At 38.6% G+C, this 25,979-nt stretch overlaps 1 protein-coding gene across 6 annotated transcripts in view; it reads left to right on the top strand.

Moving 5' to 3' along the window:
* The first annotated feature begins 5,759 nt into the window (after window positions 1-5,759).
* Rev3l (REV3 like, DNA directed polymerase zeta catalytic subunit) overlaps window positions 5,760-25,979 on the top strand; it is a 146,041-nt gene continuing 125,821 nt past the window's right edge. For 5 of the 6 annotated variants that reach the window (XR_007212086.1, XR_007212087.1, XM_048353922.1 and 2 more), the window contains exon 1: window positions 5,760-6,057. Coding sequence is in view for 3 of the 6 variants with exons in the window: in XM_048353922.1 (XP_048209879.1) it covers window positions 5,913-6,057 (145 nt within the window). In the remaining 3 variants the exon portion in view is untranslated. Of the gene's footprint in view, window positions 6,058-13,916; window positions 15,024-17,726; window positions 17,855-25,979 lie in introns of those variants that run through there. The other variant, XM_048353923.1, reaches the window with a different exon arrangement.

The raw sequence follows: 25,979 nt of genomic DNA, 5'->3' as shown, positions 1-25,979 counted from the left end.
TGAGAAGGACCTGGGTAACCTTTATCTTTACAACACTATATAAGTAATTCTGATGCACATAAATGATTAAGACCTAATGATCTAAATAATTACTTGGATCTTTTGCAATTCTAAGAGTCTACTTTTTACATCTAATCAATGGAATTTTAATAGCTTCTAGCTTTCATCATTATGCTCTCCTTGTTAATGAATAAGTATATTTTAGGAAATTGAGAAACTGCCTCTAAATTATGAATAATAACTTACAGTTGAGGACTTACTACTAGTCTAAGATTTTAGACATGTATATATAATGTATGTATATATACACATTCAATGTATTACATGCATATGTACTTAGCACATGTATATGTTATATAATATATAGGTACAAATACACATGCATGTACTTAACATATGTATATACTCATACATATAATAAATATACATATATGTGTATGCATGCATACATAAAACCTAGATTCTTGCAATGTTGTGAGGTAAGTCCTAGCATTACCATCATTATATTACACAGCTGGGACAAATGAGGCACAGAGAACAACTTAACCAAAACCACAGAACAGTTAACTAGGGAAACTGGCCCACAGAGCCTCAACTGTAACCAGTATGCTATACTGACATTCAATAAATGACCCATATGTACAAACAATACCCACCAATTCTCATCCAGATACAATTGTTTTCCTTGCTACTTTAAGTTAAAAACAAAAAGAAAAGAAAAAAAGTGTTTTTAGGAAGCTGGAAAAGTCAGGCATGAAATGGCTCAAAGGATATGAAAGTAAGGCAGGCCCCTGGTTCTAAAGTATAAGAAGGACTACTTGGATTTATAAAGTCTAAGTAGAGGCACTGTCCTTAGTAATTTTCCTTCAGTTGTTATTTCATTTGAGAATGTCTGAGATATGCTCCTTTTAATTGATCAAATATTAATTTTAAAAATATTAGAAATGTGTTTTACCAGATGATCTAGATCTTCAATTGTAAAGTAAAACAGGAAAGTAAGCACAAAAGCTAGAGAGAGAGAGAGAGAGACAGAGAGAAAGAAGAAAAAGAAGGAGGAGGAGGAGGAGGAGGAGGAGGAGGAAGAGGAGGGGAGGGGGAGAAAATAATGATAATTATTCAGCCTATTCCTATAAAATTTTATAACCCTACTTTGGAACAAAGGGTACAAAGCTGGGATGGCACAGACGAATACATTGTAAGGTATAATCTTCTCTTCCCAGGAGCAGGATAGAGAAGGATTTAACTGAAGTCTGTGATCCTAAATTTGCAGTGCTAAAATGCCAATCTGCACTGCAGTATTTTTCTCTCTGGGTGCACTCAGCAATGTAAGTGCCAACACTTAGTTGAAGCTGGTGTTTTGCTAGGTAAGTGTGATAGCAGAACAGGCAAAGAGACTTGTGGCTTCTGGCAAAAAAAAAAAAAAAAAAAAAAGAAATAGAATTTAATATAGAAGGCAGCAGAAGACAGGAAGTGAAAACAGAACAGGTTACTAAGAGGGAAAAAAGAGAAGTCTATAGATTGAGATTCCAAATCAGAGAAAGCAATGAAGAGTAACAGACTCATTAAAGTGAGAGGTGAGATGTTAGGGATTAAAATTTTCATTGAGAAAGTTGGGATGGAGGTCTGGTTAACGAGAATGTGAAGACAGCATTTATGAAGTTACAAGTATAACAGATGATGTACAACATCCAAGGTGAGGTAACAGAAATAAGCGGCTAGAAACAGAGATTACATGTCAGGAGCAGCGAATCTTTTTTTTTGGGGGGTGGGGGGCGGTGTTGATCATGGGGCTTAAAGTTAGAGCCTGGGCACTGTCCCTGAGCCTTCCACTCAAGGCTAGTGCTCTACCACTTTGAGTCACATTTCTACTTCTGGTTTTCTGGTGGTTAATTGGAGGCAAAAGTCTTATGGACTTTGCTGCCAGGGCTGGCTTCCAACCATGAGCCTCAGATCTCAGCCTCTTGAGTAGCTGGGATTACAAGCATAAGCAACAACAAGCTGTTAATAGAGTATGCAAAGGAGAATTTATAATACTATATCTTGGCACATGGTATATAAGGTTCAGATGATAAAGACTAATATATGCTATGGATATAGCAGATGGGCTGTCTACTAAGATGATTAATTCACCCAGGGTAGTTAAGGTGAAGAAAGAAGACTGTAAGCCAAGATCCAGTGGTTCTGTTCTGTTTTTCTGTACTGGCATTTGAATTCAGGACCATATACTTGCTAGACTGGCACTCCTCTTGAGCCACCTTCAGCCTTGCTTTATGTTGCTTATTTGGAGATGGGGTGTGTGTCTAGTGATGACCTCTAGTTATCCTCTAGATCTCAGCCTCCTGAGTAACTAGGATTACAGATGTGAGCCACCAGCACCCAGCCAAGTGGCAAAGTTTTTAATGAATCAAGTCTTTTAGACCTAGGATCTTTCTCCTTACTCTATAACTTTCTAGTATAAAAACATACACATGCAGGTTTAGCTGTGGTATCAAACACTTGTAGTCCCAGTTACTCAGGTAATGGGGGACAGAGGTTCAAACCAGCTAGACAAAGCTAACTGAAGAACAAATTAAAAGTAAATGGACTGGAGTGTGTGGCATAAGTGGTGAAATGCTTAAGCCTTGAGTTCAATCCCCAGTATTAGAAAACAAACAAAAGCACACATAAATGCAGTAGCTTAACAAAAATGAGTAATGTTACCCTCCATTCATAAAACTAATCTTTGTTCTCCTTTGCAGATCTGGCAAGAACCTCTGGTTCTCTACTAAATATAAATGGAGAACGAAATTAACTGCTAATTTAGGTAAGAAAAATCACAGCTCTTGCTCTCCTAATTTGAGTGAAAACAAATTTAAACTCAATTCCCCCAGTTCTGACTTGAAAAATATCTGGCAAGACTACTAGGGTAGTTTCCCACTTTTAAGTGTGAAAACACAGATATACAATGACTTAGAAGAAGAAAATATTGAAAGAACAGGGTGATAAACTATTTCCTGACATCTTGGTCTTTATACAAAGAACCTTCACCTCCAACAAATGTTCTAGGAGTGTTCCATGGGGTTTCAACAGCCTTTTCTTAAAAGTAAATTATGTTTATGCAGAGGTAAGGGGACAGGATCTCCTAGAAATGACTAATTTTAACCTGCTGTTTTAAGAATTATGAATGGATTGGATTTATGATAGAGAGTTTGATCTTATTTTGCATGAGATACATGGGGATAGTGGACATGCTAACATGCCGATGTCCAGACCCCAATCCCCAAATACTTCAGTATTACTCAAAATACTAAGTTTAAACACCTTCAGTATGGTAGAACACCATGAGAATCCCTAGTATTGTGCATGTGATGTTCTGCCTGTATAGACCTTTTACTAGAAAGTATACACACATACATAACATGTGTGTTGTTTTAGTGATGAACCTAGGACATTGCATATGGTAGTAATATTTTAAAATCACTTTTACAAGCCTTCTAAAACCTCAAGACAATTTAAGAGATTCTACCTCTGAAGACTGTTATTAGGCAATTTAAAATCACAGATCTTGCCACCTATGTTTATAATGATGCTGAGGTTAACAACTGCAGGCTAATTTATTGCTATAGTCTTAAATCCCTTCAAGCATATACATATATATATATATATATATATATATATATATATATATATATATATGTTTTTGGTCTGTTGTGGACCAAAAAAACTCAGGATTTGGGTGCTGTCCCTGAGCTCTTTTTTTCTAGGTTCCCATTTTACTACTTTGAGCCACAGTTCCACTTCTGGTTTTTGAGTGGTTAATTGGAGACAAGAGTTTCAAGGGGACTTTCCTGACCACACTGGCTTTGAACCGCGATCCTCATATTTCAGCCTCCAGAGTAGCTAGGATTACAGGCATGAGCCACCAGGGTCAGCCTAAGCCTTAAGTTCCTTAGTATTTATGTTTTGGAATTCCTACACATCTTTCCGTGACCTGTTTTTTTGATCTTTTTGGTTCTCCTATTTGAAGGTTTCAAATGAGGTCTCCCACCACTTCAAACACAAGGCAACGCAATAGCCAGTGAAATGCACCTGTATATGTGTAAAAGAATATTTCCTTAGGTTAGATTGAAAATGACTGTCAAGAGCCATAATTCAGTACCAAATTGTGAACTTGAAGCCACGACTTTCCCTTCGTTTGTTTATTCTTTTTGTTTGGGAGAAATCGTTAACGGCTGGTTTAAAAAAGAAACCCTCTAGGGTTATGGGAGAAAACCCTTCCTCCATCAAATTATTTGCCCAAGGTCACACCCAGTATCAGCGTCCAAGTCAGACAAAACCCATAGGTTCCAATTTAACAGGCAAACCAGCTGCATCGGTGGCAGCCCCACCGCTGCTTTTTATTCCCTAACTGCACCACTACACCCCCTCTGGAGTTTGGAATAAGCTTGTTTTGTCTAGCGGTTCTGCCCACCGGGTAGTAAAACCCCGCACAGCGTGTTAATGAATGACGCTGGGAGTCCACGTCAAACGCGGTGACTTTCACAGGCCTTTCTCTTTGGCCAGGATTCTTAACTGTCTTCCGCTGGGGGAGGAGTGGTGGGAGGTCACTGAGAGCTGAGAAGTCCTTACAAGTACAAGCGTGTGCCAGGGCCGCAGCCTGCAGGGCCGCGGCGGAAACCAAGGGTGGACAGACCTGGGGCAAGAGGGGAAGGGTGAAGGTGAGGCTGGGAGGAAAAACACGGTGGTGGGAAATCCCTGTGCGCCGGATCTGCCAGGCACTGGCAAAGCCGGGCAGAGTTGTGCGTGCATAAATCTCATTAAGTGGCCGAGTGCAGACACTGCAGCTGAGCGGAGGAGGAGGGGCGCGGCGGGAACGCGGAGGCACCAGGGCCGCCCTTTTATAGGCCGAAACCCGGGCCCGCGCGCCCCCGCCCAGCGCTTTCTCTCGCCCCTCCTCCTCCCTCCTTGCTTCCACTCCCCCTCCCCGCCGGGGCCGAGTGCAGAGCGGCGGCGACTCCTGAGAAGAACCCGCGCGCCCGCGCTAGGCCCCGCCCATCCCACCGCCCACCCGCCCTTCAGTGAGGCCGCAGCGGCTCGTGATCCGCACAGCACCTCTTTCTCCCGCGGGCAAATCTCTTACCTTGTGAAAAATCGTCTCTCAGCAGCACCCCCTCCCTCCTCGTGTCCTCTACAGAAAGTGAAAAGGCGACCGGCACGGTGAGCGCCAGGGCCACAGCTCCCGCCAATCCCACCTAGCCCCCCAAAACGCCTGGACAAGCCCCCCACCCCCCACTCCGGCAAGCATTGCGGATCCCATCCATGTGATCGGTGCTCCCCACCTCCGTTGACTGGAGACCAGGTGACTGTGCTCACCAGCCGAATCATCGATTCCCGGGCAATATCCTGGCTTTCCGCCAGCCTTCTCAACTCGCTGCGTGCCCAGAGGGGGGAGGAAGGCACCTCGCCCTCCCTGTCTCAGAGTTCCTCCAGGGCACTCCCTCCCGCGGTTCCTCCTTTTCCCGCCGCAGCCCCCTCCCCCAATCCCCAGCCCTCCCTCCGCCGCATGCGCTCGCACCCCTCTCCCCTCCCCCAGTGGTTGCGTCCGTGACATCATCATCATGGCAACAAGAGCTGCAGCCTGGGACCGAGGCGCCCGTATGATTCCTGGCGGCGGCGGCAGCACCAGCAGCAGCACCAACGGACGCGCGAAGGCTTCTTTCCGGCTGCCTGTCTCCGGGTGTCTGTGAGGAGGCGGCGGGCCGCAGCAGCCGTGCCGCCGTCCCCGCGTCGCGCGCCGCCGCTCGGCAGTGTCTGTGTGTGCGGGGAGGGGGCCGCGCCGCGGAGGGGAGGGGGCGCCGCGGCGGAGGGAAGCCACGGCCGCCGCTGCCACTGCCCGGTCGCCAGTGAAAGGGAGGCGGGCGGCGGCGGCGACGATGAACATGTTTTCAGTGAGGATAGTGACTGCCGACTACTACATGGCCAGCCCGCTGCAGGGCCTGGATATCTGCCAGTCCCCCCTCACCCAGGTCCCAGTCACGAAGGTGCCGGTGGTGCGAGTCTTCGGAGCGACCCCGGCAGGTAAGCGGGCGCGGGGCGCGGGCGGGAGCGGGAGCTGGCGGGGCGCCGGGGACGCCCAGCTCGCCGCGCACACGCGCGCACGCCGCCGGCCTTCTCCGAGGATCGCTGTCGCGTCTTCCCTCCTCCGCCCCCCTTTCTCCCGCGCGTGACAAGAGGCGCAGAAATGTGGGTCCGCGAGAGCGCGGCGACCCCTCCCCCGGCCCGGGCGGGGAGGCGCTGGGAGCTGAGGATTTTTTCCGCGTGTGGCAGCCAGGGGAGCTGGAGCCGCGCTTTGGGGCGCGGGGAGCGAGTGCCGCGCCAGGACGGGCCGCTGTGGGCCCGGGCCACGTCTCCGGGGACGGGTTCGCGGGGGTTGCTTTGGGGACCCCAGGTACCTCCGCGTGTCTTTCAAGTTCCCCGTTCTGGGAAAGGATTTGAGAGCGGTAGGAAGCGTCAGCTCTGTGGTCGTGACTGTCAGTTCCCCTGTCGCGGTGCTCACTCTGGCTAGCCCCTACCTCTTCCGGAGATGCGAGCGGGCTGAGGAGACTGGCGCCTGGGGCCACATTTCTCTCTTGCATTGAAGTGGCCTAGTGGCTCTGCTGTGAGTGGTCGTCGTGACGCCTTAGAGTTTAATGTCTCCGAGTCTGGGGACCGACCAGGCAACGTCCTCAGGTTATTTGCTCTTGCGAACGTCTGTGACCGTGCGAGTAGGAAATACGTGTTTAATGTCGACCTGCGTGAAACGCTACGCTCGATGGATTGAATGCTGGTGGAGCCACAGTCGACCTCAGCAGCCGAGGCCGTTTTAAATGTCTCTGGGCTGTGTTGTAGGAATGCATGTTATATACAGGTATTGATAAAAAAAAAATACTGATTTGAAGAAGTGGAGTGGAGGCAGTAGAGGCAGAAGTCACGTTCTGAAGAGCTTTTGGGGGTTTGTGATCATAGAAACGGGGTATTGGCCAAATTTACAGGTGCTTCTTAGATTTTCTTTTTTCCCCTTTAAAAAAAAACATGCTTTGAACTGTTTTCATGAAATAAAGAGGCTGCCCCCCACCCCCCGGAAAAAGGTACTCATACCTCTAGCTACGGATTGCCCTATGGGATTTTAGATAGCATTTCCCACTTGATGCTCCTTGCTCTCCAGCACCATTCATCTTGTTGCTATAGTCAGCATCTGTGAACTACCAGGATAGTAACACTTCCCCCAATACGGCAATACTACTTTCTAAGCAGCAAAACAGTTATCTTCTAATGTGAATTCTCTTTGTTTATAATGTCAGTGCCCTGAGTGAGATTTAGTAAAATATTCCCTTTAAAAATGGTAAAGGAAATTTTGATTCTATGAACCTTGGAAGGTGGGGAATTGGAGTACAGTACTGTTAATAATGGGAACTTGAAGCTTTGAAGGCTCGAAGGTTGAAGCAATACAGTGTTTTGAAGGATAGATGTTATGCCCTTTTAAATGTAGTGATACTGTCTTTGTTTCAAATTGGAAGTTAAGTGTAATATACTGCTTGTTCTCATTGCAGCTTCAAAGGAAGGATGCAGTGAAGTTGATAGAGCTATGTGGGACCAGATTTCCAAATGGCAAAGCAACATGGCTAATAGCTTTTATTGTTACATTGCTGTGTCTGACTGTTTGTATGGTTTGGGTTCCTTTTTTATGCATACTTTTTTGATCTCCACACAAGTTATTAAATATGTATCCCTCGAGATTTTCAAGCTGGTTCATAGAAAAGTTTTAGCAACATTTTTTTTTCTCCTCCCGGAATCTTAAAATAAATTACTAGCTTCTCCTAAATTTTTAAAAAATCACGTGCCTCAACATGTTTAGCATAAATGAATAAAAATAAGACATTTGTACACACATTGAAAAACAAAATTTGGTATAGAGAAATCTAAACTGTTGAGGATTTTCAGATTGAATCTCAGTAGTTTAAGCAAATTTTTTTGCTTCAGCATGTAATACATACATGTATGGAAATGTAAAGATAAAATCTGTTCATTTATAATACTAATATGCATTAAAACTATAAAATTTACTTAGGAGAAATCATGAGGCAAGAAAGAAAATATAATGTTTTCTCAAGTGAAACCTTGACATATATTTTAAGTTTGCAGTTTTTAAAAATCAGGCCAGCATTTTTTAAATGTGAGAAACTCGGTGAAATTAGTATTAGTTGAGTGGAAGCCTAAGGTGCAGAATAATCTGCTTCTGGATTTTCTCCCCAAAGAAAACTAGTTTAGGCCATCTAGTAAAAGAGAACTGGAAAGTAATATATAAAAAGAGCTTAGTAAAAATCTGAATGCTAGAATATTTAATGAAGACAGGTTTATTACTATACTTAATATTTTTTATAAGCTAGAAAAAATTTGCAACCTAATGTGGTAAATAAACTAATGCCATATCAAGTGCTATAAATTGTCTTTATATAGAGAAGTTAATTTTGGAAGTCCTTAATTCTTTGATCCGACATAAAGATGCTTTTAAAGTGAATTTGCTTTACAAAGGAGATCTTTAAAAATAGCAATAAAATAAATTTTCTCTTAAGTCTGCTTTAAAATTATAAATTTCAAATTGTTTGGGTTAATTTTTTTTTTTTTTGTTAGTTCAGTTTTTCTGTTATTTCATGAAAAAGTTAATTTTCTGCTTTAGGAAACAGTCCAGTTAATGGCTTGTCCTATGTTTGGGGGACATATTTTGAGAAAAATAAATGTCTGTAGAAAAATTATTAATTTTTTCTTATGACATTTTAATGATTTGTTTTAATGGAAGAAAGTATGATTATGAAAGAAGTGTTAGACACTTTTTTTCTTTTTTCTTAGATCTGAATAGGTTGTGCACGTTCAGGGAATTTCACATAAAATCCCAAAGCTACATTCGAAAGAACTGACTCAGGTGAGGAACTGGGTGCTGTCCAGTTTCCACATCTCAACTCTTGCTTAGTTGCTTGATGTTGAACTCACTTGCGCGTGCTGAGCTTAGACAGTCCTCTCAGTTTTCTCCCCACCAGGTTAAACATAATTATCCTTTCAAAGAGCTTTCCTACTGAGATGCAGACTAGGAGTAAATAGAAGAATGTGAGATATTCACAGAGCAGGTAATTAAATAAAGTAGACCAAACAGACTATGGAGGGAGCTGCTTGTCTTTAGCATTACTGTAAGGAACTATAGTACATTCTCCTCTTTAATTTCCCTTCAGCTCTGAATGTTTTGGTAGGCTACTATAGAAGCTATATGAAGTAAGGTTTTTAAATATAAAAATTGCTAATTCTGAATGCATATGTGTAGCTATATTTAAATTCTATGCTTTTTTTATATTTGGTAAACAATAAACTACCAGAATAAGTTGGTAGATTATTTAATGCATATAATGAGTATAATTTTATTTTATTTTTTGGCCAGTCCTAGAGCTTGGACTCAGGGCCTGAACACTGTCCCTGGCTTCTTTTTGCTCAAGGCTAGCACTCTGCCACTTGAGCCATAGCGCCACTTCTGGCTGTTTTCTATATATGTGGTGCTGGGGAATCGAACCGAGGGCTTCATGTATACGAGGCAAGCACTCTTGCCACTAGGCCATATTCCCAGCCCTAATGAGTATAATTTTGAAAGCTATAACATTTTGTCAAAACTCAGATTACAAAAATTTCTGTAATGAAAGTCTTTGTTCATACTTTATTTGCTACACATTTGCTATACATTGTTTTTCTTTTCCTGACAAAATATTTTTTTCTTTTTTTTTTTGACAGTTTTAGGGATTATAGTTTTTTTTGTAATTTATTAATTAAACAAAATTTTTTTGACAAGGTGTTGTGCAAAAAGGGTACAGTTACGTAGTAGGGCAGTGTGTACATTTCTTGTGATATCTTACACCCTGTTTTTCTTTCCCTTCCCTAGGTCAGGTAGACATATATACAATATACAATGTACCAAGAACATATACAGTAATCACGTGGCCTACGCCCAAGAAAATTCGCCTAGGGCTTTAAATGTAATGTCTACAATAGACAGTATGTCAACAATACCTGACAGAATATTTTAAGATTACATAAATCTACTTGGTTATAATTATTAGATATTTTCAGGAGCAGTAAAGAGATTTAGTGATGCCTCATTGCAAGCAGATTTGGTCATATGAGCATTTGAAGTCTTAGCAGTTTTGGCTTCCTGTATTATGTTTGATTAAAACCATAATCAGTAAATTGAAGCTTCAAGCAAGAGTCCTTTTAAGTCTGGGAACAGAAGAATCAGGCAGATGTGATTCAGTTCTTTCAGTGAACATATACAGAGAACCTACTTTGTATGTCAAGCTGTTTTAGTTACCTTTCTTTAAACCAACTTTATCTTCCAGGACTGGGAATATGGCCTACTGGCAAGAATGCGTGACTCATATACATGAAGCCCTGGGTTCGATTCCCCAGCACCACACCATGTAGAAAATGGCCAGAATTGGCACTGTGGCTCAAGTGGCAGAGTGCTAGCCTTGAGCAAAAAGAAGCCAGGGACAGTGCTCCGGCCCTGAGTCCACGCCCCAGGACTGGCAACAAAAACAAAACAAATAAACAAAACAACTTTATCTTGCAGAAACTTACAATGCAGTGGAGCTGATAGAAATGTAACTATAGTTACATGGTCTATTGTGGAATAGACCACAATAGAATGTATTTAAGATATAGTAAGAACTCAAAGTAGGACATATTCAATGATCACCTAGAAAGAAGGCAAAGAGGGGAGTCAGGGAAGGCTTCATAAAGTGTCAATAAAGTCATCTTAAAGAAAATTTTTTAAAAATAAAAAAATTCTACCCAGGCACTGTTGGCTCATGCCTATAATCGTAGCTACTGAGGACACTGTGAGGATTTTGGTTTGAAGCCAGCCCAGGTAGGAAAGCCTGAGACTGGTTATCTCCAGTTAACCTCCCCAAAGCCAGCCTGAAGTGAAGGTGTGGCTCAAGTAGTAGAGTGCCAGCCTTAAGTGACAAAGCTCAGGGACAGCATCCAGGTCCTGAGTTCAAGCCCCAGGAACAGCTCCCCTCTACCCCCAAAAACAGTTCTACCAGAGGAACAGATAGAAGGTAATTAACTGTTCCATGAATGCAGGGCTCTTGGTGATATATATATATAATTCTTTGACCTCCAAATTCTAGCTTTTGAATCCTTTTACTTTTTGTTATCCGTCACCACCCTAGGATAAACTACTACCATTTTTGACTACAGTAGTTCCTAATCTTGGTTTATCCCAATTCATTCTGTCCCATTCCAATCTGACTTCTGCACTAAAATCAGATCTTTTCAAAATGCACACCTGTTTATATCACACTCTATACAATGTGCTTCAGTAGTTTTCCATTATACTTAGCATACAGACCCAACTCCATGTCTTACATGATGACATCTGTCTCACAAAGTCTTGCATAACATGGCCCCCTCCCTTTCTGTCTCTTCATGGCTTGAGCCATATTCTTCTTGCCCTGCTCTTTGTGTTCTAGCCATGTTGGTATTATTGAAGTCCCACATTCTTGCCATAATCCCACAGGGAGGGTTTTGTACCTGCTGTTCCTTCTGTCAGAAATATTTTTTCTTTCACCTAAACTGAAACCTTCCCTATCATAGATCCTTAAAGCTCCTCCATAATACTTGGCATAGTTATATGTTGGAGAATAACATCTGTTTTTGGGGGGATTATAACCTGTTTTTTTTTCTCAGTAGATGACAACCTCCTGAAATACTGGTAATATATTTCTTTTTGCTCACCAAAAGGCTTATGCTTACCACATTGCTGAAACCTAAGCACTTATTGTAATACTTATTCAGAGATAATTTTTACCACAGAGAACAATCTCAGATATCCAACATGTTGCATAAATTGGATATATTCCTATAGTAAAATATTATATATCATTAAAATCTTGCTTCTGAATACATAATAATGTGAGAAAATGGCGTCAGCTTATTTTGTAAAAAAAAGTCTGTACAAAATACTTACCAAAAATACATCAAAATAAAAAGATTGCTTCCTTCTAGAAGATATATTTTGTATCGCACAGATTTTCTAAGAGAATATGTATTGATTTCATATATATTTTTTTTTTTTTTGGCCAGTCCTGGGCTTGGACTCAGGGCCTGAGCACTGTCCCTGGCTTCTTTTTGCTCAAGGCTAGCACTCTGCCACTTGAGCCACAGTGCCACTTCTGGCTGTTTTCTGTATATGTGGTGCTGGGGAATTGAACCCAGGGCCTCATGTATAGGAGGCAAGCACTCTTGCCACTAGGCCATATCCCCAGCCCTGATTTTATAATTTGAAAAACAAACTATATATGTACAAAATTAGAGAAAACTCAATTTTCTAGATGTAGTTCATGAACATTAAAAATAGATATGAAGTTCATGTGGTCATTAAAATAAATACTAAAAGCATGATTGCATGATGATAGTAACCAAACTTTATTATCTAAATTCAGTTTAGGAATTTTTAAGAGCAATTTTGTATTAAAGCAAACTAATAATTTTCAGTTTTATTGTATGTATTTTTTGTATAGGATGATTTTAGCTTTAAAATGTTTTTAGAAAGTAGCTTGGTTCTAGCACATGGTAGCAATGTAATAGTAAAGGCCAGGAATGAACTCAAATACATAATGAGAACTTGTGAAAAGGAATTTAGTGTTTACTTATCAGTAGGGAAAAGAACAATTATTTAAGCAGGTTGGCTGTGATTCACTCCTGTAATTTAGCTACCATTCAAGAAGCTGACAGCTCTGTTGGAAAGCCAGTTGAGGCAAAGAAATCCTAGGGACTCTCCTCTACTTAACCAACAAAACAAAGTGGCAGGTAGCTCAGGTGGTAAAGCATTACACTTGAGTGAAAAAATCTAAACAAGAATAAGAGGCCCTGAGTTCCAGACCCAGTGTTTGCACACACAAAAAAACTAATTATATCATAAGCATTGTTATAATAGCCAGCTACTGTTCTGGATAAATTGTTAGTTCTTTCAGAAGCCAAAATTTAAATTTGAAATAAAAAACAGGCTAGTTATTTTTTTTATGTGACCTAGGAATAGGGAAGCTCTTTCAGAGTATGAGAAAAAAACAACAACAACACTAGCTTGATAAATTTTATGACATAATGTAATATTCTATATGGGGAAATAAACTGACGTTAAACGGTAAATAGACTAATAAAATATATTAGTGTACCTTTGAGAAAGTGCTAATTTTGTCCTAATACTCAAACAGCCCCTAATAATAATCCAATAGAAAAATGGCAAAGAGAATTCTTATAAAAAGATTACACATTTATTATAAAGATGTGAACTAAAGATAGTACTGTTTATCATCTGTCATTAGCAAAGATTGGTTACATAGTATAGCTTGAACAGGGAAAGGGAATGATCTGATAGGAATATAAAATATTCATGTTGTGGGGGCTGTGAATATGCCCTAGTGGCAGGAGTGCTTGCCTCATATACATGAAGCCCTGGGTTCAATTCCTCAGCACCACATATATAGAAAAGGCCGGCAGTGGCACTGTGGCAGAGTGCTAGCCTTGAGCAAAAAGAAGCCAGGAACAGTGCTCAGGCCTGAGTTCAAGCTCCAGGACTGGCTAAATAAATAAATAAATATTCATGTTGTATGTGTAAAGCCCCCCTCCCTCCCAGCGATGCAGATGACCCCCCACCTGTTTAAGTCTGTGCCCAGTACCTTAGTTACCTAGGTAACTGGTACACTTGGAGGCAGTTGCCTTCTCCTTCTCTGAGGTCAGATCCAGTCCGCCTGGCTCCTATATATCTCCCACCTTTTCCTATATAATCTGGCTCAACACAGTCCTTGCTCTCTTTTCTTTTCTCACTCTCTCTTGCTCTTTTCTCTCTTTTTCCTTTCTTCCTTCTCTCTCCGCCCCTTCCATCTTGTATGGGCTGACAGTTTGCTTCCTCCCCCCTCCCCCCAATAAACTCCTTTCTGCCTGAACCATATGGCGGTTTCCTTTCTGGCAAACCTTACAGTATGCAGAGTAATTTGGAAATTGTTTTCAAATTAAAAGTTCACTTTTATTTTATCTTCACGTTTATTTTAAACTAGTAGTTCAAATATAAGATTATATCCCATACAAGATTTTTGCATATGTTTCAGGTAAACATGTAAGAATTACATGTTTGAAGCATTATTTGTAATTGTTAAAGATGGGAGACAACCTGAACACAATCAGTATAGAACTGGTTAAGTGAATCAATTATTGTGTCTGTATAATCAGGTATTAGACAATTCTTAAAAGCTGTGAGGCAATGCACTGCTGTGGTGCCATGTCTACATAAAACATAAAAGAAAAAAAGCAAGATAAAAGTAGATAACTGTTTGTATGGTTTAGAGATAAAATGTGATATATATATGTATTATCTCTGGAAAAATATATGAGAATTTGATAACAGTGGCTCAGTGACTGCCTTCAGTGAGTGAACTGTTAGAGGACAAAAGTAGACTTTTTTTTTACTGTAGTATACCAAACTCTTAGATAATTTTCGAAAGAAAATGCACACACACACACTACCATGTCTATGTAACATCTACTTAAAGTGAGTATTTTTAAGTATGTTTTGCTTTCAGGAATTTTAAGGGAAAAACAAAAATTAGGCCATAATAGTTTTAAACAGTGGCAAAATTATTGCTGCAATATAGTTTATTTTTAGGCTTATAAGAAGTCTTGTAATTGAGTGCTTTCAACTGATGCTACATGGCTCACTGAAGGGTGGTTCTAGTGGAATGGGGCTAAAAGAAGGCTTCTTTGGGATTTCCATAAACAGCCTAAGTGGTAACCAACAGTTAATACTTGTGTTGATATTTTAAGTGCATTAAAGGAGATGTTTTACTAATTGGAATTTACTTCAGCAGCCAGCCACAGGGAGCGCAGCTGCCTCTTGTGGAAAAGGGATTGTGGAACTGCTCTTGGAGTTTGTATTCAGGGGGCCTGAGGTACATACCATCTAGTACAAGGTGCAGCCCTTTGATGATGAATACAGAAGCAGAAAGAGTGACCGGGGTGAGGGGGATGGGAGGCAGCAAACTCTAGGCCTGAATCTATGTTCCCATCTCTGGGTCCTTCTTGTAGTGTGTTTGATGTATTATTTAGCTTGCTACATGGTAACTTTCTAATACTGTATATGCTCCATAATACATACATGCATATATATGTGTATACATACATACATATGGAGTGCATATGTATTATGTTGAAGTATTGTTCTTGATGTGAGGTTTGAATTTAAAATTTATGTTAAGAATTTTAGCATTATCTACCTTTTCTTTAAATACATGAAGAAAATAGACTTTTTTTATGTATGTACCAGATACATGCCTTCAAATGTCCTCCTGTTTTCCAGTGTGCTGAACAAATATTAATTACAGTATGAAAGAAGTTGGGAAACACCATTCTAGTCAAATCTTGTCATTGTATATATGGAAAAAATTGTAGATAAGCAGATTGCAGGGATTTGCCCATACCTAATGGTTGGTTGGTATCTGGCTGGGTTTTAAAATGAAATGAAGGTTAGGTCTTGATCTAACCTTCATTGCTTCATACTGACCCCCAAACTCAATAATATTGGAGGAAGTTATTGATGATAATTAAAAGGAAAAAAATCACAGAATTGAAGCAATCATTAAAAGAACCTCACATACTTAATTAAAAAAATTTTTAAAAGCCTGTCGTTCAGCAGTGGCTAGAAGCTTATAGAAGAGGTTAGAGTAAGATTCGTTTTGTGATAATTGCAGTACACGTTTTAAGCTCATTCCTGTAATCTTAGGCTGAGATCTCCGGTTTGTGGTTTGAAGCCAGCCTAGGCAGAAAAGTCCATGACACTCTTATCTGAAATTAACTACCAAAAAGCTGGAAGTGGAGCTGTGGCTCAAGTGGTGGAGTGCAGCTTTGAGTAAAAAAGCTCAGAGACAGTGCCAAATGAGTTCAAGCCCCAGAACCAGCACAAAATAATAAAAATTAAAACTTAGGTATAGTAAGAGAAATTTTAGAACAGGTTTAAGCAAAAATTGATGCCAACATTGTAGATTTTCAAAAATATTTTTGGACCTTTCAGGTTCCTTCTGTACTATAATTAAGTTGTTTTTGTATTGTTTTTCCTTATTCTTTTCTTCCCTCCCTGCCTTTCTCCTTTCCTCCCTCTTTTTACTTTATAGTATTGGCAATTAAAGATAGTGCCTCCCATTTGCTAAGCAAATGCTTCTACCACTTGAGCCAATCATTTAAGTTTGTTCTTGAGTTGGGACCTTACTAATTTTCTCCAGGCTGGCCTCAAAACCTTAATCCTTACGATTCCACTGGGATGACAAGTGCATGCTACTATGCCTGGCTTTTCTTACCTTTTTATTGGATTAGAATTCATTAAAGTAAAAACAATCAAAGTGAAATATAATTAGGGCTCAAGTATGTTGGATTTAAGTAGGGTAGTTGTTATTGATCCTAGATATTTCAAACTAATACTTAAAAATGTACTGAGTAATATATGGGATGTGCTATAGAGTATGTCACTTTGGTAACACCACAGTGATATTAATTACTAATTAAGAATCAGTGGAGCTGGTGTCAGTGGCTCAGCCAGTGTTACTAGCTGAGGGTCCCAGTGGTTCATGCCTGTAACTCTAGCTACTCAGGATTCTGAGATCTGAGGATTGTGATTGAAGCCAGCCCCTGTAGGAAAGTCTGTGAGACTCTTATCTTCAATTAACCACCAAAAAGCCAGAGGTGGAACTATATAGCTCAAATGGTAGCACCCTAGCCCTGGACACAAATGCTCAGGACAGCACCCAATCCCTGAGTTCAAGATCTAGGAATGGATTTAAAAAAAAAAAGTTAATGGGAGTTAAGGTACAATGAACTTTGGATGAAATTCTGTTAACTTGAGATTTCCATGGCAATATAAGTAAACTGGAATGGCTATCTTAGGCCACTAGAAAAAAGTTCACTGACCAAACATTACATTTTTGAGAACAAAAAAACTTTATAAGATTGTCATAGTCCCTTAACTTTTTGTGTTCTTTTTCTATTCTTTTTTAAGTTTTCCAGATGATCTTCTATGTTTGTTCTAGTTTTCTGCAGAGTTTTAAATATTAAATTTTTTGAATGAAAACTCCTTTGTTATGTAATTAGTAAAGTGGACTGTTTTTTGCAGCAGAAATTGAATGTATGCCTAGCAAAATGAACTCTGAGAAAAATGTGCAGTAATTGTCATTGAAAATTTTATATATGTACATATTTTGACCAATTTTTTTTTTTGGCAGTGGTTTTGGAAATACTAAGAATCTGAGGGCAATTTCCTTGGGGGCAGTTATTTAATTTTCTTTGGGTTCTGAGTACATTTACTATATAAACAACTCCAATAAAAGGAAGTGTGTTACCTAAAAAAAAATGCCTTGTCTAATAATATAACAGTTTGCAGAAGTTTTTCTATTTTTCTTCCACCTCTTAAAATTATAAAAGGAAGTATAATAAGAATTAAAAGAAATATTTTAATATACAGACATTTCCACTTCAAAGTAATTAATATGTTAGGTTTTGTTTGAGATGTGAAATGAAAGACTTTGTGAGCATACATGTTAATATGTGAAAGAATGTGAAGTTGAAACATGTTGGCATACTCTTAGTTTCTCAGAACAAGAAAATGACTAATCTAAATTTCATTTCAGAATAAAAACCAAGACAAGCCACATAAAAGCAACCTAAAAATTAAACTGTCATCATATAATTTGTTTTAAAACTATGGAATAATATATCTGAGGAAGATTACTCTCAAAATTGTTTTTCTCAATTTCAAGTAAGTAATTTGTTTTGGTTAATATATTGGGGGTGAGGGGAGTGGGGTGATCCTTGGCATTGAAATCGATAAATCCTATCATTCTAAAGTAATTATTCAAATATTCACCTCTTCAAAGCCTCTGTGATTCCTTCACCCTCTCCCAAAAGATTGTCTCCTTGGTTTTCCAAGACTCTAACCTCCTTCCATATTGCTATGAAAGGACTTAATTAATACATTGAGTATTGTTTGCAGCAGTAGTCACACTACACTTACCATTCTGTATTTCCCCCACCCCAAAACTTAATTTCATTGTCTTCCATGCTGAAAAACCCTGAACAAGTTAATTTTACTTCTCTGTGCCTTAATTTCCTTCTCTGTAAAATGAATTTAATTATTTCTACCCCACAGGATTATAATGATTGAGTAAGATAACCAGCAAATGTCTGGCATTTATGATAACAAATGTTACTTATTTATCCTTCTATCTCCAGAATCTGCATAAGCACTGTATAAGTTTGAATAGATTGGAAAAGAAAAGTTTTAAGCATTTATACATTCCCTACATTAGTTTAAAGTGAAAAACCTGCTTATTGTGGGGTAAGGCTTTTTATAAGGGGCTAGTGACTTAAGTCTACAGACTTAATCACCTTTGTAAAACACTCCGCAAAATTGGCTTCTTTAGCTATGTGCTCTCTAGCTTACTCCTGTAATCTTAGTTACTTAGGTAGCTAAGATCTGGAGGATCATGGTTTGTAGCTATCCTGGGCATAAAAGCCTTGAGAGAGACTATCTCCAGTTTAAACTGCAAAAAGCCAGACTGGAATTGTGGCCCATAGTAGATCAAAAGCCAAACAGCCCTGAGGCCTTAGGATCCCAACTACAGCACTGGGACGCACACACATACAAAAAAAGGCCTGATTTTTTTTTTTTTTTTTTTTGCTGTTGATAGAGAAATGGCCAGGCCTTGAGTAGGGGGAGTGTTAAGTCACTGACCAAGCGTAACCCTATAGTTCCCTGATGCTGCAGGTTAGATTAAATGTGTTTCTTTTGAATAGAGTCTTTTTTCACTAGCCATTAGTAGTTTTTTTTTTTCTAATGATAGTAAAACATGTTCAAAGTGTACATGCGCCAGATGTTACAGTAAAGGTGACATATCAGTAGGGATTTATAGCTCTGCCTGTTTTTGCCTTTTGTGAAAAATTGATCCTTTGATTTTTAGACCTGTTGAAGATTGTAGAATGTAGGCCAAATGATTCATTATTGTCTAGAATCTCAATTGTCTTCATCATATCTTTCCTATGTTTTTCTAGATTTTGTTTCTAATAACCTCTTTTTTCATGAAATAAATATTTTCAAGTTAATTTTAATGTAGTCTTGGTCGATGATGCTTAGGGTTTTGAAATAGAAATCATGCATTAGTTAAATACTTTAACTTTATATCATTTTACTAACAGGTGGTGGACCATTTATTGAGTCCTTCCTTTACTATCTATTGTGTTCTAAGTGATTTGACAATTTTATAAAATAAGTACTGTTATTCCCATTTACACCTTGGCATGAAGAGGTTAACAAACTTTTCCTAAATTATATTGCCTAAGTTTTTACCTTTAGCATGTGAGAGTTAAATGAGAAAACTCATGTGAGAGTTAAAATGAGAAAATGTATTAGGTTATTACCCATATGGTTGGGAGAAATAGAGAAGCAAAATCTGAGATGTCTGTCTCCAGATTTCAGAATACAATAGCTATTACTGCGATACCACAGTGATCATAAGAATGTTCTCATTCACTTTTTTTGGTTATAGTACCCTAGTTCTCTATTTTTTTAAATTTCTTTTTGCCAGTCCTGGGCCTTGGACTCAGGGCCTGAGCACTGTCCCGGGGTTCTTTTTTGCTCAAGGCTAGCACTCTGCCACTTGAACCACAGTGCCACTTCTGGTCTTTTCTATATATGTGGTGCTGGAGAATCAAACCCAGGGCTTCATGTATATGAGGCGAGCACTTTTACCATTAGGCCATATTCCCAGCCCTCTATTTTTTTTTTTAACCAGTATTATCTCCTCTCAAATGTGCTCATTTGCATTGAATTGTTTTAGGTATATGTATTTATTGATAATAGAAGGACTTTAATATCAATCTAATATTAATACTTTTGTAAATTTAGTGTAATTAAACAATTATGGTCATCCCTTCACTTTCAGGGATTCAACCAACTTCAGATGAGAAATATTTAGGGAAACAAACTAAGTGTGCTGAGTATATAGACTCATCTTTTCTTGTTATTTCTTGGACAATAGGGTATAACAACTATATGCATACATATCATTTACATTATATTAGATATTAAAGTAACCCAGAAATGATTTAAAGTATATAGGAAGCAGTGTATATGTTTATATGAAAATACTCTGACTATATTGGGAACTTGAACATTGTGGAGGGATCGTGGAACCAGTCCTTAGCAGATGTTGAAGAATAGCTTGTGTTTTCATTGTAAAAAAATTTTTTTTTGTAATTTATTTATTAATTAAACAAAAATTTTTGACAAGGTATTGTGCAAAAAGGGTACAGTTACATAGGGCAGTGTGTACATTTCTTGTGATATCTTACACCCTGTTTTTCTTTCCCTTCCCTAGGTCAGGTAGACATATACAATACACAGTGTACCAAGAACATATACAGTAGCCACATGGCCTACGCCCAAGAATCATTGTAAAAATTTAAAAACAGAACAAGTAAAGCAGAATTTTTCTTTGACCACCAGTCTGCCATGCCTCTACCCCCACATCATCAGCTTTTGCTGTGTAATAGTAATGTTCCACAGACTAAGTAGTGTAAAGCAGTAGCCTTTAATTCTGCACAGGGCTCAGTTAAGCATTTCTACTGTTTTTTCTCTCTGGGTTATTTCTGCGACTACAGTTAGCTGAGGTCACCTGAGAGGTGGTTGGTCTAGGGTAGTTTCACATGTGGATCTGGAATTTGGTCCCAGTTGGTGGCCAGGATGTTGAAGGATACCTCTGTGTGTCTAGTATGTGTCTCCAGAAGGCTAGTCATGACTCTGTTCCCTGAAGGCAATACTAAGACAAGTGAGCAGCAAGTGAAGGCAACCTTGATTATTTTCTATTGTTCCATGAGCCAAAACAAATCACATGGCCAAATCCAGAGTTGGTATGGTAAGAGTTTCTCAGTGTCATGGAAGTTAGGAAGTCATTATTGTAATCCATTATACTACAGTTGCTGATTTTTGTTGAATATTGTTGTTTTGTTTTTATGATGTTGGGGACTAAAGCCAGCATATGCTAGATAAGCACTCTACTATTGAGCTATAACACCAGTCAGTAGTGTTTGTGTAAATATATTTGATGATTCAGATAAGTTCCTGTTGTTTTTATTCCATTCTCATACTTCCCTGTCTTGTTCACCTAACAAATATTTATAGGACACCTGCTAAGTACTCAATAAGGTATCATAAGATGATCAATAGATGGAGTAGAAATATTGAGTATATCATCCAATTTTTACAAATTTGCTTGCCTGTCTGCTTCCCAGAATTCCATAAAAGCAAATAACTATCGTTGAAAATGACCAGTAGCTCACACTAGGCTGAATCATGTGTACTATATTTAAATTTCTTGCAAGGAATTCTCCAAATATTAAAAATTGCAATACAGGGGATGTTTTAATCTTTATTCTTTAACAGAAATATGATGCTTTTTCCATGTGTTCAAGATTATGTTCTCAAATATTTCGATTCTAACCTATCCAATGGATAAAACATGTCTCTCTGTGTAGTTATAGTTTTCATTTCTTTTAGTGAGATTGTCTTTTCATATACTTTAGAGATATTTCTATTTCTTTTAAAATATACTATTCATGTTTTACCTATTTTCCTACTGAGAGTCTTAGTCTTTATTGATTCTGAGGGGTTCTTCATGCTTATGTGTAAGCAAGTCTCTATATTTGAATTGAGTTGAATGTGTTTTTCTGAATTTATCCTTATGGCAAATACATTTTATTTAAATAGTATTTCTTTGTTCAACAAAAAAGTTTGTATCTTAAATGAAGCTTTTCAAGAATATTTGGATGAATTTATATTATGTATTAGGACCCAGATTATATACTTAATCTTGTTATCTTAGCTACATGGAGGTATAAATGGGAGGGTCTCAGTCAAAAGTCCAACTGTGAAGCACTGTCAAAAATTTAATTATAAAACAAAAAGGGCTATGAGTATTGCTCAAGTCCTCAGTGTTTCCAAGTTTTAATAAAAAGTACCAGGCATAGGAAATGGAAGGAATATATCCTGATGTCATCATATTGTATTTAGAGAGCTTATCTTTTTAAGACTATAACTTAGAATAGAGAGATTCTAAGGTATTCTCTATTTTCATTTTCTTGTTCCACTTCTAGATTTGATTCTATCCATGAGATCACTCCTTTTGACAGTGTAATCTGAGAGGTGAACAAACCATCCTTTGGAGGGCTGATTTTAGATGATGAGGTTGTACAACATGGGTGGAAAATAGAAAATACTTTGAAACAACTAGAATAAGTGTTTAATAATGTGATTTATATGTGATTGATGTGCTTAACACATATAGATATGAAGTAGTAGTAGTAGTGGTTCAGTGTTCTATACCTAATCCTTTATCTTTTAACCAGCTCTTTATTAGCCCCTGCTCCCCCTCTCCCCCCCCATATCAGCTGTTAACTTAGTTTTCAGGAGATCATATAAAAGAAAGAGAAAATGTGGCCTTTGTTTACCACTATCTAAATATTACCTCATTTTTTGTAAGATTGCACAGAGCTAAGAAGAAGGCATTAAACATCATCAGTCTTATGCAACATCTGACACTATGAAACAGTTGACTGTCTTCACTTCTATATAAAAAGAAATTCAAAACCACAAGACTGGGAAAATATGTTTTCAGTAATTTAGTTTTTAAAGCAATTTTTTAAGTTGCTAAACCCTTTCTGTATGTAATTTTAGCCAGTAGCTGAAAACAAATAGGAATCTGTAAGTGATATAATGGAGCATGATTAAAAGCTAGTTGTGTGTGCGTTTGTGGGTGTGGGTGTGGTATGTGTACATGCAAGTACCTGGGCTTGAAAACTCTTACGCTTTTTGAAAAAAGCTCTATAATAGAGTTTTTGCTTGACTTTGTTGCTCCAAGCTAGCACTTTACCACTTAAGCCAAACCTCTAGTCCAACATTTTGCTGGTTAATTGGAGATAGTCTCACAGTCTTTTCTTCCTAAGCTGGCTTTGAACCACATTCTTCCAAGTCTCAGCCTCCTGAGTAGCTAGGATTACAGGTGTGAGCTGCCAGCCCCTGGTAATAGTTCTTAATTTTCATCATTACTAAGTATCCATATATCATTAATATCTTCATAAATATTGCACTGAAATTTGAATAGAAGTTTTTCGTTAATTTGATGTCTAATAGGTGATATAGTATTATTACCTTGATTAGTTTTTTTATTTGTTTGTTTTGTTTTTGTTGCCAGTCCTGGGGCTTGGACTCAGGGCCTGAGCACTGCCCCCTGCTTCTTTTTGCTCAAGGCTAACACTCTACCTCTTGAGCCACAGCACCACTTCTGGCCTTTTCTGTTTATGTGGGGCTGAGGGGGCTTCGTGCATGCTTAGGCAAGCACTCTACCCCTAAGCAACTTTCACAGCCCCAGTCTTTTTATTTTTTAAACATTGTTTAGATTGTAATATATCTCACAGTGTGAACATTTAACACAGTAATTTTTCCTCTTGAAATGCTGATATTAAACTGATGGAACATCTAAGGATAACACTTCTTTTTTTTTTTTGGCCAGTCCTGGGCCTTGGACTCAGGGCCTGACCACCGGCCCTGGCTTCTTCCCGCTCAAGGCTAGCACTCTGCCACTTGAGCCACAGCGCCGCTTCTGGCCGTTTTCTGTATATGTGGTGCTGGGGAATCGAACCTAGGGCCTCGTGTATCCGAGGCAGGCACTCTTGCCACTAGGCTATAACCCCAGCCCCAGGATAACACTTCTTAATACGCTAATATGACATTTCTTAATTGGTTCTCCAACTCTTCATGCTCATTTTATTTAGTCTGTTTTGGAATGAATTTGTTTCAACTTTTGGCTAGTTCTTTTTTGCCTTATATCTTAATTATTTTATCTATGTATTTGATGTTGTGTTATTTGGCACTTAAATACTGATGTCTTTTGTAGCATCGCTATGGTAAAGAATTAATTTTTACTTTCTTTAGTATTTGAAAATGAATTGCTAAAAACAGGAAACAAGAAAAAAAGACGAGCAAAATACATACCCCATTAGGAAAACTATATTTGAGAGACAAACCTGAACCATGTTTCTCTCATTTGTGGAAACTAGATTTAAAATGTAACTGGACATAATAAGTTATACAGGAACTTAGAGAGTTGTAACTTCTCCGAACATTTAAAATGTTATCTATTGAAACAAATTCCAGAAAATGGAAACATTTTTTTTCCTTCTGTTGGTGGTGTTGTTGGTGATGGTATTGGTGTTTATTTTTGCTTTCTTTTTTTTTTTCCTCTTGGGGGAAGTTCAAGGGGGTACAGAAAGAGTGGGAGGAAGGGTGAACAAATGCAGTCATGCTAGTCAGTATACACCATGTGGAAAATGAAGTATCCAACTTGTGGGCAGGAACAGGAGGGGGATGGAAAGTAAAGGAAAGGGAGACATCATTCAAAAAACAAAATATGCTCATTATCTGACTTATGAATTGGAAGCCACACTGTACAGCATATTAATAGTACAATAAAATTATTTTTTAAATTGTATTTAACAGTTAATAGACTTATATTGTTCGATTGCTATATGTTTCTAAATGCTAACTTTTAGATTTTATTCTTGTGTTTAACAGACCGTACTTGAAAGCAATGTAGGTACTTTTTATATCAATCTAAAGAGATGTTTTAATTCATTTCTTCTTGAATCCTACTTCTTTTGCGTCACAATTTAGATTGTTTCAGGCTCCCTACCCTGTTGGGCCATATAAGATCCTTGAAATTATTTAATATATTACAGGACAGATCTGTATTCTTCTCACAAGCTGCCTGCAGCTTGTGTACTTATAGTGATAGTTTTGTATGGCTTACAATGTTAGTAATATCCAAATGGCCCTTGGTAGGAGAAAGATTTCTTACTCCTGCACATGATATCTTATAAACCATAGCCTATCACTATGCTTAATCCTTTTATGTCACTCCCTTTCTTTTCCATAGGGGTATTTTATTTTAACCACTAAAAATTTGTCATAATTGTTATTTTGTTTTCTTATTCTTATCATTTTATTCCTTATTATAATCTTATTTCTTCTTTCCTTTAGTTTGTGGCTTAAACTATTTAAAAAAAATAAGTATTATATACAAGCCACTTTTGTAGCTAATGCCTGTAATCCTAGCTGCTCAGGAAGCTGAGCTGTGAGGATCATTGTTCAAAGCTAGCCCAGGGGCTGGGGATATAGCCTAGTGGCAAGAGTGCCTGCCTCGGATACACGAGGCCCTAGGTTCAATTCCCCAGCACCACATATACAGAAAACGGCCAGAAGTGGCGCTGTGGCTCAAGTGGCAGAGTGCTAGCCTTGAGCAGGAAGAAGCCAGGGACAGTGCTCAGGCCCTGAGTCCAAGGCCCAGGACTGGCCAAAAAAAAAAAAAGCTAGCCCAGGCGGGTAAGTCTGTGAGACCCTTCTCTCCATCTAGCCAAAAGTGGAGCTGTGGTTCAGGTGGTAGAATGCTATCATAGAACAGAAAAACCTTAGGGACAGTGCCCAGGCCGTGAGTTCAAACTCCAGGGCCAGCACTAGCACACACAAATACATACATACTAATGCAGGCAGAGAGCCCATTAAATACAGAAATCATTTTAAAAAGTGCATATACTAAAATATAGTTGTAATTATAAATTCAAGAAGAATACAAAAATATTTTATTGCAGTATTGTAATACAGGCTTAATATCCTTTACCCATACTGCTTGGGATTATCCAAAATTCTTCAGGTTTTTTTTTTTTTTTTCCAAAGAATTTTGGAATATTTGTCATGAACACAATAGTTTTCTTTAAGGATGAAACCCATGAGGCTCATCAGTGTTTCATATGTGCCTTAAATGTATATCTCAAAG

The sequence above is a fragment of the Perognathus longimembris genome, chromosome 9 (assembly GCF_023159225.1).
Source record: "Perognathus longimembris pacificus isolate PPM17 chromosome 9, ASM2315922v1, whole genome shotgun sequence".
NCBI classification, from domain to species: domain Eukaryota; kingdom Metazoa; phylum Chordata; class Mammalia; order Rodentia; family Heteromyidae; genus Perognathus; species Perognathus longimembris.
Note: the sequence above shows the minus strand (reverse complement) of the source record. Positions and strands in the feature narration are given on the sequence as shown.